A 13,238-nucleotide genomic window follows, 5' to 3' on the forward strand; every position below is an offset into this window, starting at 1 on the left:
TCTCTCTCTCTCTCTCTCTCTCTCTCTCTCTCTCTCTCTCTCTCTCTCTCTCTCTCTCTCTCTCGCTTTGGCCTCTTTCGCCTTTGGCGGCGGAGGAACTTTTAACGCGTCGCTAAAAAACATAGATTACGATTAGCCTCTTTTCATGCATTAAAGAACGTAGCCCAGCGGCGGATACCTGTCGAGATATCCGGGGATATCGCGTGTCGCGTTTTAGCAGTGATACGAGATAACAGAGAGGAGAAAGCACTTGGCGCTTCAGTGCTTAATACTTTACGACTTCGCCGAAGATCGATTGTATTCTTTATGCGCGTTGGGCGCGCGTGCACAGCCCCGGAATTAAAGCAGCACTCCGGCAAAATGGGATATTTGTCGAAACTTTCTTTGTTGCCTGCGTCGTGAATAAATTAGAGATACGCAGTCGATCCCGTTGAGTTCCCCGCGAGCGTGCTGTTGCGAAATAAGGATCGCACAGAGAAGAGTCTCTTAGTTATCAGAACAAAAGCACGTTTACTGTTTGATGATCATTAGGGAAACGAATAGTTGCAAACTATTTCTCATTATTGATCATAACAAACATACATTTCCAAATATACAAATTACATTTGTTCTCATTTATTTAGATTAGGCTAGGTTAGAATAGATTATGTCCCTAAAAATATTGCTTATAACAGCAAATTAACAAGTGAAAGTAACAAATTACTTGTTCCCGGTTATTTGCTTATCAACAAATTTGTTGTGGATACTAGTATTTTGTTAAATTAACAAAAATTTTTTCTCCTAGTGTATCTCCATTACAGAAATGTTGCTCAGAACAGCAAATTGAAAGCAACAAATTATTTGTTCCCACTACGGGATTACTTACTGCCCCATATAAACAAAGCATTTGTTGCGGGTACTGGTATTTTGTTAAATTTGTAAAACTTTTCCTGTTAGTGCGCTGTAGCGGTATCACGAGATACGTGTGTTATCTTTTCGAGATAATGGGTATCGAAGAGACCATAGATAGAGCGTTCCTCGAGGGAAATTCTTCAGCCGTCGCGACCTTTTCAACGGTTTCACGGTGAGCTAGAAGCGCTCGTTAAAATTTCACGTAACTTGACGAAAATTTGTAATTATGAGATTTGTCGTTAAGGTCCGGCCATTCGTTACGCATTAAGCCGGGAACGAGTTTTCAGTTGGCTTACCGGTGGCGTCGTAGATGCGCGTAAAATCCACCTCGGCTGTGTTTGGGATGAATTAAAATAAACTTCGCCAACAGTTTCGGAACGCGGTTTTATTTGCGCCTAATCAGCGCCGCGCGAATGCAGCTTGCGACGTGGACCCGGTAAAGGTACACTAATTAAGCCGTTTTGAATTAATGGCACCGTAACGAGGCAATTTCTTTCTGGGTCAAAGTTGTTAGGGTTTTTAATCGGACGGTTGTGTGTGTGCGTTTGAACGTTCCCTGCCTATAAATCGGCCGGGGACGAGACGCCACGCGCACAGAATGCCGTAATTGTCCCGTCACAGATCACGGCGGCAGCCACTTAATTATTCGTCATTACGCCATTCTCACTGGACGTTTAAAGAACGTGAAACGCGTCATCAGGCTGCCGCGCGGGTGACGCGGAGAAGACGAAATCGTTAACTCGATCTAACTAGCCGTGATTTCGTTTCGTTACTCGATCCGTGGTCGTCAGAGTTTTATTAGATTATCAATTTCATGCTTGCGGCCGCATTTTTCCCTCTCTGCCGAGCCGAAATTGCGTTATTTGAGAGATAATTTTGTTGCGCGACAAACGCGCGCATGCGCGCGTGCACGCACGCACGCACGTATGCAGCTGTACTCACGAATTCGCGGTGCAGAAAAATTAATTTATCAAATTGCGTTCTGTGTTGGAGCATGCTATTTGTCCAAATGTATAATAACGCAAACGGTTTCTGTCGGTAGGTTAAAAATATTACGCTCGTGCCACCAAACAAATTAAAAGAGAGCGTTGGGATTAATTCGTTGTCCCGGCTTTTTCACGCTTTTGACTGTTTTTTTCTTCGTCCTCTTCCCTCCTTTCCTCCCCCTATCCACCGACTCACTCTTTCTGCTCAAGGTTTCACAACAGTGGATATTTAACAAGAAATATATGTCAGTAATTGTTCCCGCATATTTCGTATTTAAACCGTGCTTTTGCATCGCTAATTCCGCTTAGCCGTCGTCGCCTCCAGTTTGCCGCGCTCGCTTCCGCAAGCCGTGCGCGAACAATATGCTTATAAGCGCAATTAATCTCAAGCACGGGTGTCTGCGCGAAAATAGCGGCGACGGCGCGGCGCGGGATTAATTAAACGTCACATAGAAAAGAATGCCTCGCGGCATTTGTCGCGATCGATCTGACATTTTTCATTTGTCGTGGAAGGAACGGCGAATAGTTCGGGCTCGCATTATCACACGAGGTTCAAGTGGAGCCGCGTTCCACTCGAATTTCGAGGACGAAAATCCAACGGCGTCGTAGCCGCCTCTCGCGCCTCTCTCACTCCTCCCCCGCTTCGTCCCGCTGTGCCTTCGCGATGCAGTCCTTCAGAGAACAATGTAACGATTATGTTACATGAAATTTGAGTATTTTTTATCCTTTCTCCGTCTCGTTTTGTCACACTTTGTCACAAAGTTTGAGCCCCTTTCAATATTACGTGATATGTGGAGTCAACTCCACCCTTTTAAGAAAATACAGGTTATAATCATATGGTGAGTAATAATTATTTTTATTATAAACCAAGAATAATTATTAGCTATATTATCTTTTTCTAAGATACAAACAATTTTTAGACATAATATGAAATTAATCACTTTATCTGATAATTTCAATTAGTAAAAGTTCATTCTAAAAAAAGGCATATAAGAGATTTAATTGTTACGGCTTTTCCGCGATGCTAATTGGTTCTCTCGCTTAGCTTACTTCATGTGGGCTGCGATTTGCTTCGTGTCGTTTGCGCCTGTCAAATTATCAGACAAATAACTGTCATCGCGTTAGTTAACTTATGAAGAAAAGAATACAGAAAAGATATAAATTATAAAAATAGAGAATAGAAGGGTAGAAAGAGGAATAGAAGGGTAGAGGAGAAAGAGGAAAAAGAAAGGGCAGACAAAGAGAGAAGCATATTATTTAGACAAAAATAAGGGTAAGAATAAAGTAATTTAAAAGGTCATTGTAGTGATAAAGATGCTAAATAACGCGCGCGTAGCGCGCGCCTGTAATGTTGTATTTAAAAAAGATCAATAAATATATCAGAATTAAAATTCAGATTATTAACACAAAATTGAATGGTTTTTACAGTATATAATATTTTTGGATATATATAAAAATTTAGATACAGAATACGTGTGACACCCTATGACCTTTACTCCCTTTTTCCCTTATGATGTGACGTAATTGTTGAATGGCCCCTCGTGTGCTTTTTGGGTCGGCGCGGCGCGGCGGCTCGAGGACCTCCGTTATCTTGCGTCCTCTTTTTTACCCGCCGTCGCCCTCGCATTTTACCGGCGCCCCTCGCCCCCGATATCGTTGTAACACGAACGCTTCGGATGGCTTTTAATCGAACCTTCCGTGGGGAAAGACCGGGGGCGCCACCAGGGGGAAAGGAGGGTGCGGCTGTGGCGGCAACGTTGGCCGTCGCGAAAAAACGGACGGAGGGGCCGACGCGCGCGTTTCTCCCCCGGGATAACGCCGATAAAAACGCCTCCGCGGGGGCGAGGATTCATCAAGTATTTTACCGAAGAGCGACAGGTGACAGGAGAGATTACTTTTGCGTTTGAGCACATACAGGCGGTAACAGGCGCGTATAGGTATTCCGTCCTCCCCCCTGTCTCTCGTAGCAATTGTACATAGATCGGTTGGTCTCTTTCTCTCTCTCTTGCCCTCTCGTTCCCCGTCGCCTTTCCATCCGGCAAATATCTTTCTTGTAGGTCAGTTATATATCACGAGCTTGTGCCCGCTAAAGGATTTCAATTCCGGCCGACGTCCGCCGTTTGGCGAACGATTTTCGATAAGCGTGACACATTGGGACTCGCAAAAAGCGAATCGCGCCGTCCCGTCGATTGATTTCTGAATTTTCATCCGAAGGACCGACGAGAGAGAAAGGGAGGGAGGGAGAGTAGCCCCTTAGAGACGCACGAGAGAAACTTTGGGTTTCGCGCTTTCGGCGCGGCTGCGCGCAGTTTAATTCGGTTTAACTATCCTAAGCGGCTTAACGCGAAAACCACTCTCTCGCGCGTTACCCGCGTTTTTCAAAGAGGACCGCGCGCCTCATTTGAACGAGCACCGCTTGTCTCGCGCGGGAAAACGCGTCTCTCGCTCTCTTTCTCTGCCTCCCATTTCTCTCTCTCTCTCTCTCTCTCTCTTTCTTTTTCGCATTCTCGCCGCGAGATTAACCTTTTTAACTCCTCCCGGCGCTCCTTCTTCTCCTCTCCCTCCTCTTTTTACTTCCTCCGACTCTTTTCCTTTCTTTTTTTTTCAACTCTTTTATTCGATACCGCTCGATGGCGGTACGCCGATGGCATGTGCGCGATCTGCGCCCGAATAGCCTAACTCGTTTTGCCCAGAAAATGTTTTTCGTGTAACGGCACCGCGGAAGTCGAAGTTCGGCGGACTTAATTGGGTTTTGTTCCACGCCCTTCGATCGCTGGACTGCCCGCTGCAGCCGCGACTTTTCCCGCCCCTTCTCGCAGCCCTCCGCTTACCCTGCCTGCCAGCCTCGATCTCTCTCTTTTTCTCTCTCTCTCTCTTTCTTTCTTTCTTTCCCTCTGGCCACAGCAACGTAGCCGAGTTTTCCAGCGAGATCTCTTCCGTTGTTCGGCCAACCGAGCACTTTTTGCTCTATTTCTGACCCTTCCTCCTTTCCTTTTAATAAAAATCGCCAGGCCGTTACGGTCTACGTCGAGCGATGCAACGAGAACAAGAGGAAGAAGTTGGCGGCTGCGAACGCGCACCGCCCGAAGTATAATGGTCGTGTTTATGGCGGTGTATCGACGCGGTATTTACGGCGTTTTGCGGAATATTTCGTTTTGCTCGATCGAGTATAATCGGATTTGCCGAAAGGAAACTGTTCGGCTCTCTCTCTCTCTCTCTCTCTCTCTTTGCGGCTACGGCTCCTCCTCGTTCGCTGCCCCTCGCTCTGCCGATCGGTTTCCATTATTTCACGACGGAGTCGGAAGACTGCGAGAAACTTAAATATTGGGTGCTAATGGCTTTAATTGATTTTAATCAGAGCTCGGCGCTGCCGCTCGGGCTCGCGCGCTCTGTATCGCTTTATCGAAGTTTCGCCGTATCCAATATCTTTTTCCCGTCCCGCCGGGAACTTGGTCGCGAGGCGAGTTGCCGCTCTTCCCGACACTTGGAAAACTAAAATAGGGCAGTCCGAGAGAGATATCTATTACCCTTAACGCCCCGCGCGACATTCGTCTTCCTTCCTTTTCTTATATTTCTTCCCTTTCCGCCCCTTCACTCGACCCGTCCCGCTCGCGCGCGCACCGACGCAAAAGTACTTCGACTTAAGTGGGCTAATTAACTTTACCCGGAAAATCCTTTTTATTTAACGTTTGACGGAAGTTGGACTTCGGCCGCACTTAATTGAGTTTTATTCTGATCCCTTTGCTCGTGCAAGCTTACCACAGGCACGGGCTGCCGTCCCCTCGCCCTTCCTCAGGCTCGCTCGCCCTATCCGCAGGAATTTTCCGCGTTGCTCCTCGGTAGTTAATTATTTTTTTTCTCTCCTCTCCTTCGCCCCGACCTCACCGCGTTCCTACCTCTTACGAAGCTCGTTGGACACTCTCTTGGATACCTTTATCCACGTTAATTTTTGCTCCGCCCGGGAAAGATTCCTCGCGAGATTCCACGTGTCTGTGGCAGCCGCGAGGGCAGGAAAAAAAGGAAGACGGCGCAGAGGAGGACGCATCGGCGGTCGCGCGCGCTCGAGAATCCGTCTTAAGTGGCCCAACTAATTTCATCCGGAACACGTTGCCTCCTCCTCCATTCACCTCCCGCCCCCACCTCCTGCTCACCTCTCTCACAACGACGCGTCTCGGAAGTCGGACCGAGACTTCGAACTTAATCGAGTTTGGCTCCACGCCCCCGATAGCCGCGAGTTTTGCTCTCTTTCTCTCACTTTTTCTATTCTCCTCTTCTGTTCTCCTCCTTCTACCTCCCTCCCCCTTTCGCCCTCCTCGACGACACGTATTCCCGCGCTTCTCGTGCATTTTCCAGCAGGATTTTCCCTCTTGTTCGGTTATCGATCCCTGCAGCACCCCCGCGTCCTCCCCCTTCCCCCTCTCCGCCTCTCGTCATCACGTCGTATCCCTCGCACCCCTCAGACAACACGGTCTGCCTGCCGGCACTTTTCCGTCGTTGCTCGCGCGATGTTAAACGCGCGCAAAATCGACTCGGACGAAGTCACTCCCGCGGGACGATTTCGCGAGAGCATATCCCGTGGAACCTCACCCCCTCCCTCTGTTCCCGCTATCCTCGACGCGCGATTCTCCTTTCCGGGTTTTTACGCCTTCTCTTGCCGAAACTGTCGCGCCCATCCTTCCGCGCGTTTTCCCGGCGAACGTCTTCCTAAATCCTTTTTGATCGCCCTCGTACGCTTCCAGCGGGTGTCTCAAGCAGGAGACGGTAGTAACGCGATGTGGTGGCAGGATTCCTCGCTCCTACGAAGGAATTCAGAGTCGACTTCTCCCCCGGTTGGAAGATGTAATCTGAGATTCCGTGTTTCTTCATTATTCTTTCATCTCCGGCGGGCATCGGATATCGCGATTTCATGAACGAGGTCAAATTAAATTTTCGGGAGTGGATTCGACGGGCGGGACGAATTAAATTACGTTCGCATTAAACTCGTCGTAGTTGGCTGTTCAACGCGAAGATTAAATCCTACTCGGGGGAGAGTGGGTTTAATAAAAATAACGGCCGGCAAGGATTTCCCTCCGACGCACACGCGTCTTTCCTCCAAAGTACTCTGAATATATATATCCTTTCTAAATGGAAACGAAAAGAGAGAGAGAGAAAGAGAGGAAGGAGGCGCTTTGTGACGCGCCAGAGACGAGCGGGAGCTGCGTATATCCCACTTGAATGTCTCGAGTAAACCGGTGACACGCTGATCTACTGAGGTGTAATAGTGAGTTTCGTAAAGCGAATCGCATTTATGGATGAGTGCCGTTTTGAGCTTGCGCGAAACTGCGCCTCGTCGTCACCGTCGTCCTCGCCCTCGTCGTCGCGATGCATTCAATCTCCGTTTCTTCATGTTCATTAGCACGCTGTCTATAGTGTTGCTTACGTCGCTGCTTCGAGGGTGCCCGTTGAAGCACCCTTTTCACTAACCCTTTGTAACTCGCGCTAAAGAGAGTTCAGCAGTGGGTTAGCATGTAGCTTCCCTGGACGCAAATGATACCTAACAGCGCCGTGAGGATAGATTCGATGAATCTCCCGGAATTAAAGAAGGATTTGATGCCAAAGTTTCTTTTTTTTTTTGGAATAGTGAACTCCAAAAATATCGATAACGTAGAAACGTTCGTCAAAATGTCAAAATTTTGCGGATATGCACTAACACAATCACTATACATTGAGAAAAAAAATACTTAGAAGTTTTTTTGTGGGATGTTCCTGTGAAATAAATTTTTATCCTACAAGTAGATTTTCAAGTATTTCTACTCAGTGTATTCAGAGAGAAAACATAGTGTTGACATTTCTTGTACATATATATCTTATATAAATGTGTTGTTTTGTTTTATCACATTTAGCGGCAAACAACCACGTATATGTAGGAATCTTCCTGAAAACTTTTTGTATGTTTTCAAGCTTCTAAATTCAGTTGCAAAATATAGCAATGCTTTTTGGAATTTCTCTAACCGGAGTAAACACACGTTTGGTGTGGAAGCTGCGAAACTTTCATATCAGGTAAATATTTACGCTAACTGACTAGTTCGAGACGTCCATTTTGAAATTTTTTTCATTTTTATTACATATTGAGCGATGTATCAATTTATTTTGCACATACTTTCATTGTGTAAAAGCGTTTGCAATTCTGTGCAAACAGTAGAAAACACTGGGTCTAGATCGCCCCAGGCTTATTTGTAGCTCATTTTAATATTCATTTTAAGAGGAACAGGATATAAAATAAAAATTGATAAAATTGCGAAATATTCCTTTTAGAACATAGATACTTCTCCCTGAGTTTCATTAAAATTGGAATAATATTACAGTTAAAAAGTAGAAAAAAACCGATTTAGTAGTGGCAAAGAAAACTTTCGAACCTCTCGAAATTTTATATTAATATCCTCGTGAATAAATAAAGTTCAGCGACGTGTTATTAGCTAGAATGAAATTTCTTGCAAGTATATAATATACTGTCTTGAATAATAAAAGCAATTTTCATTAATAAAGTGATTGAAATTGAGTATATTAATGAACGTGTTAAAGTTGGCCCATAACTAAAACTGAAGAGCTGTGGAGATCTTTCGCGGAGATCCCAAAATTACTGACCAAGATACATATTTTATATGTGGCCTTCTTTATTCTGTGTTACTGAGAATTTGAACTCGGTACCAGACAAGATGACTACGTTGTTATATGTTTGTATTTTGGTTATTATACAACGAAATATATGGTTAACAGGATCGTGAGTAACAGCATTAACAACATTAAAAGGCTGCTTCTTCTATTTAACAAGAATCAGTTGTCTGAGAAGTATAACTTCGAAACTCTGAAATATGAGGCATCTAACCCCGGTCTTCCCTACTGATACTGTCATTCGGAATCACAAGAATGTTTTACTCAGCCTTAAAATAGAAATTCTGGCTCTATGTGAATAAATATTTCAATCAATTAAAATGAACATGTCCCGATGGGTACATGTAACGATATATACATCAGATTCACTGCTCAAATTCGAAAGGAAATATTCACTCGCTGATTCAAAGTTGAGAACTTTTATATGAATGGAAAGCCACTTGGATTCCAGTGACTCGATGCTTTCATTCTATCTTTTAGGTGAATTTTTATTCCAAGAAATTTGGAGAGTATTTTGTCGGTAAAGTTTTCAAGTATGGCATCTCCTTGTGAAAGTGCATCGCGCGCACATGTGGAGTGAAAAAGGATGGGAAAGAAGAGTGGAGACGGAAAGAGAGCGTTAACGAACTGTTTATTCTCGATCTTCGCGGAAAATGCATTTAGCCGATTACAGCGGATGTCGAATGCGATAATCCCGTGTCGGTGTCGCGCCAATTCAAGCTGCTCTGCAAGCGAAGCGCGTGCATACGCCGCGATTGACGACGATATTGCGGCATACACACACGTAATCCTTTATGCGCCGTATCTCGTCTCGTTATGGCCACTTATCACTTTAGACGGCGTTCGCTCGCGTTGCCTCGTATGTCCCATTATATTTCATTTCCTATGAGCGCGAAAATGTCGGACACTGTACGGTCGGAACTTGCGATTTTCGTCGCGGATAAAAACAGATTCTTCCCACCGTTACACACGTAATGTCGGCATTACGCTATATATAAACGCCGTTACATATATCCGGCCGCGAGCAAGCGAGCAAGCGAGCGAGCGAGCGCGCACGCTTCAGATCCCAGGAAGAAATACATGAAATCGATAGGCTATTTCTGCAATTAGAAGCGTCGTTGAGCGCTTCGAAAATAACATAAATTTAAAGTATATTTTTATGACCCCGATCTCTCGTCGTCCTCACCTCACCGTCCACAGCAGTTCGACTCTTTTTTTCATTAATTTTATTTCACCAGTTCGTTACCCTTATTCTTTCGCGTGACCGCACGTCCTGTGAAGCGAGCGGAACAACACACGGTCGAATAACTCCATTTACTACGTAGGTTAGACTAATTGCGAAATAAATGTCCGCCGTGAATATTACGCCATGAAAATTCATGGGGAGACTTAACGCGCGTACGCGAGTACTTTATCCTATATCGTAATGTGACTTTAAAGTTGTGTGTATATTTATGTCGCGTATATGCTCGTACCTTTCTGCATTAATTACGAAGATTATATCGTCGTTGGTGTAAACTGTTAAATGTACCCCTTGAAGCACCAAAGAGAGAAAAAGAGAGAGAGAGAGAGAGAGAGAGAAAGAAAGAGAAAGAGGAGAGAGAGAGATAAACCAGAAATTTTTTGTCTAAATTCAACTGATCTCATCCAATCTCTCCCCAGTCGTCGTATTATTGTCGCATTGCCCGAAAAAGGAACAGAGTGACGATTCGTCTCGAAAGTTTTGTCGCGTCGGGAGGCAGGAGACCAATCGATATGAAACGGCCTTTTCAGTTTCCTAGAAAGCTCAAGAAATAAAGTGAGGGATATCAGCTAAAAGTAAATTTACATAAATTTATCTAATCTCTCTTCATTTTCTTCGTTTTCGTGTTATCGTTGCGTTGCCGGAAAAGGAAACAAAATGACGATTCGTTTCGAAAACTTCGTTGTGTCGGGAAGCAAAAAGCCAACCAGTAAAACGGTCCAAGGGAGCGAAAAAGAGAGAAATGAGTTTTTAAAGAAATGAGTTTTAAAAAGATATTTATATAACTTTATATCTAATTTCATATCTAATCTTTACCTTTAATTCATATATGTTTACATTTTTTTCTCTTTTATGGTATACCTGGTGGAGTCTCACCCTAGGGGAATAAACATTCCACTCTATTCTCTCTTCTCTCTCTCTCCCTTTCTCTCTCTGTCTCTCTCTCCAGTCGTCGTATCATGGTTACGTCATCCGAAAGGAACAGGAAGAGACGTTTCGCTCTCATTACGATTCTCATAGAATCCTCATAATATATCTCACAATTCTCTCGAGAAGTTCCATCGCGTCGGAAGGCAAGGAAGCAATCGGCGAGACGGCCGTCCTCGATTTTTCTCGATAAAATTACGCGGCAAACGGCAAAATTGCAAATGCTGCGCGCCTGCCTGCACGCCTGCCTGCCTGTCGCGCGCGTGTTTCAGCGGATCGGGGATTAAAGGAACGGGAGAACGCCGGTCGGGCGCGATACGCACGTGTACGTGCGGACGCACATCCACGCGAAATTGCGTGTACACGTCGCGGACACCCGGCGAATTCCCTCGTGCAGGCATGTCCAATCATTGGCGTAGGAATTAGAGTCTCGATGCACATACCTCCTCCCGGCCCCTCCTCCTCCACCTCCCTCCTTCCCCGTGGCGCTCGTCCACCCCCGCGTCGGCCGCCACCCATTCTACCTCCCAGCCGCCCCTTCGCCCCCTTACACTTGGCTCGCCAAATTAATGAACAACGTCAACGTCGGCGGCGTCGGTACGCGGCGCGCATACGGATACGTAAAATTCGCCGACGAATCAGTCGCATTTGGATAATTTCGTTATCTCGTCGCGGCCGGGACTTTCTGCGTGACAGAGCCTTACTCGACCGGGCGATCCCTGCGGGATCCGCGGGAGCGCGTGCGTTTACGCGAAATCGAATCGTGATCGAATTTCTCATCCACTCTGACTCCTCGTGGCTTTCCGAGTTTTCGGAGATATCGTGCCGGCCGGACAGCATGAGAGTCCGATTTGTTTTCTCGGTGCACGATGATATTTTACACGACAAGTGGCGTAGAAATTCCAAGCTGATTTTTTTATAATCGAGATCTCGTCGAAAGCAATCTCTCGGCTTTCTCTCTTCGCGACACTCGACTAGCGAGGCGATCGGATCGCAAGTGAACTCTCTCTCTTTCTCTCCCCCTCTCTCTCGCAAATTCCCCTCGATTGTAATCAGAGAAGGGGAAAAAGCTGCTGGAAATTCTCCGCTATTCTTTCGGAGGTTATCCAGAAACTCGGTATCGCGATCGACCGGCTTCTCGTGCGGGGCGCACAATTTATCCCGCAATGGCAACGCCATTGTCCCGAATTAAGTCTCTCGAGCGTCTCCAACGAGAGACAGAAAGAACAAGAATGAGAGAGAGAGAGAGAGAGAGAGAGAAAGAGAGAGAGAGAGAGAAAGACGTCGCGAAAGTAACGCAACGAAATACGATCACTAGAGGGTTAAACCGTCCCTAACCGACCCGAATAACGATTCTCCGTTTCTCTCTTTGCAGGTTAACGGCGCTGCGGCTACGTCGGCGCGATCCGACAGCAACGACGACAACAACGACGACGACGACGACGTCGCAGCAGCAGCCGCCGCCGCCGCCGACGTGGAAGAAGACGGCATGATCGCGCCGTGGGGCTAGTGGGCTTGAAAATCGCCGCTCGCCCGGTGTCACCCTCCGTCGTTCGTTGTTCTGTGTGGTGGCTCTCTCTCGCTCGCTCGCTGTGCCCCTCCACACAGAGATCCACTGCCCCCGTCTTTCGGGCCGTTCACCACTCATATACTGCCCCGGCCACACATCCACGTGCGTGCGTATCGCGCGTACCGCCGCGTAATCACGCGTACACAGGCGCGGGCTCCGGGACGAAGAAAGAGAGAGAGGGAGAGGGAGAGAGAGAGAGAGAGAGAGAGAGAGAGAGAGAGAGAGAGAGAGAGAGAGAGCGGTCCGCGCAATGCAACGGAAATAAATAATTTGTGAAAGCCAAGTTATTTTCGCGGAATCTATTTGAGTTAGAACTGATGGAAAGTTAATGTACGGAAGAGTCCTAGAAATACTTGAAGCCAGTAAGAAATTGAGATCCTTCTTGATGCAAAAGGATAATTTAATAGTGCTCGTTGTGCTCGTTAATGACATCTATTCTTAAACGTAGCGTTGCAATTTTCCTTTCGCATTCAGACTGCTACTAAAATTGAGCTTTTTGCTGATAAACTTTGCAGTGATCGAATATATCGAATAATTGGAGATTTGCGTATGCTCAAGCACTATATATAATAAAGTTTCCCAATGTTTCTCTCTCGTAACTGCATCTGCATTGAATCGATCGATATTATTTTGAAATTCACGCGATTCCGTTCAATTGCAAGCGGTCAAAGGGAATCAATAATCGAAAGCTTTGAATACTCAATAGGTCCCTCATGGAAAGTAATCATTTTTCTTTTGCGGGTATCGAAAATCAATTCATTAACGTAACCATTCTACGCAATTCTGTTGCTAAATCGTCTACTTCAACGCTTTCGAATATTTTCCCTATGCCATGCACATATCTATTGCAAAAAGTGAGCATAATTGGATCGATACTAATACTTGGAAATTCCTCTTTTCCCTTCCATCGGTGCTTATTGAATGTATAATTTTCACCATTAGCACTCCCACACACACACACACACACACA

The 13,238-nt window shown here is 45.9% G+C and overlaps 1 protein-coding gene across 2 annotated transcripts in view; it reads left to right on the plus strand.

Moving 5' to 3' along the window:
- LOC116848111 (methionine aminopeptidase 2-like) overlaps nt 1–12,501 on the plus strand; it is a 94,626-nt gene extending 82,125 nt beyond the window's left edge. For both annotated transcript variants that reach the window (XR_004378907.1, XM_032823873.1), the window contains exon 2: nt 12,074–12,501. Coding sequence is in view for 1 of the 2 variants with exons in the window: in XM_032823873.1 (XP_032679764.1) it covers nt 12,074–12,208 (135 nt within the window). In the remaining variant the exon portion in view is untranslated. The remainder of the gene's footprint in view (nt 1–12,073) is intronic.
- Nucleotides 12,502–13,238: the final 737 nt, after the last annotated feature.

This window comes from Odontomachus brunneus, unplaced genomic scaffold (assembly GCF_010583005.1).
Source record: "Odontomachus brunneus isolate Ranch 3 - 2012 unplaced genomic scaffold, Obru_v1 Obru_scaffold_090, whole genome shotgun sequence".
Lineage (NCBI taxonomy): Eukaryota > Metazoa > Arthropoda > Insecta > Hymenoptera > Formicidae > Odontomachus > Odontomachus brunneus.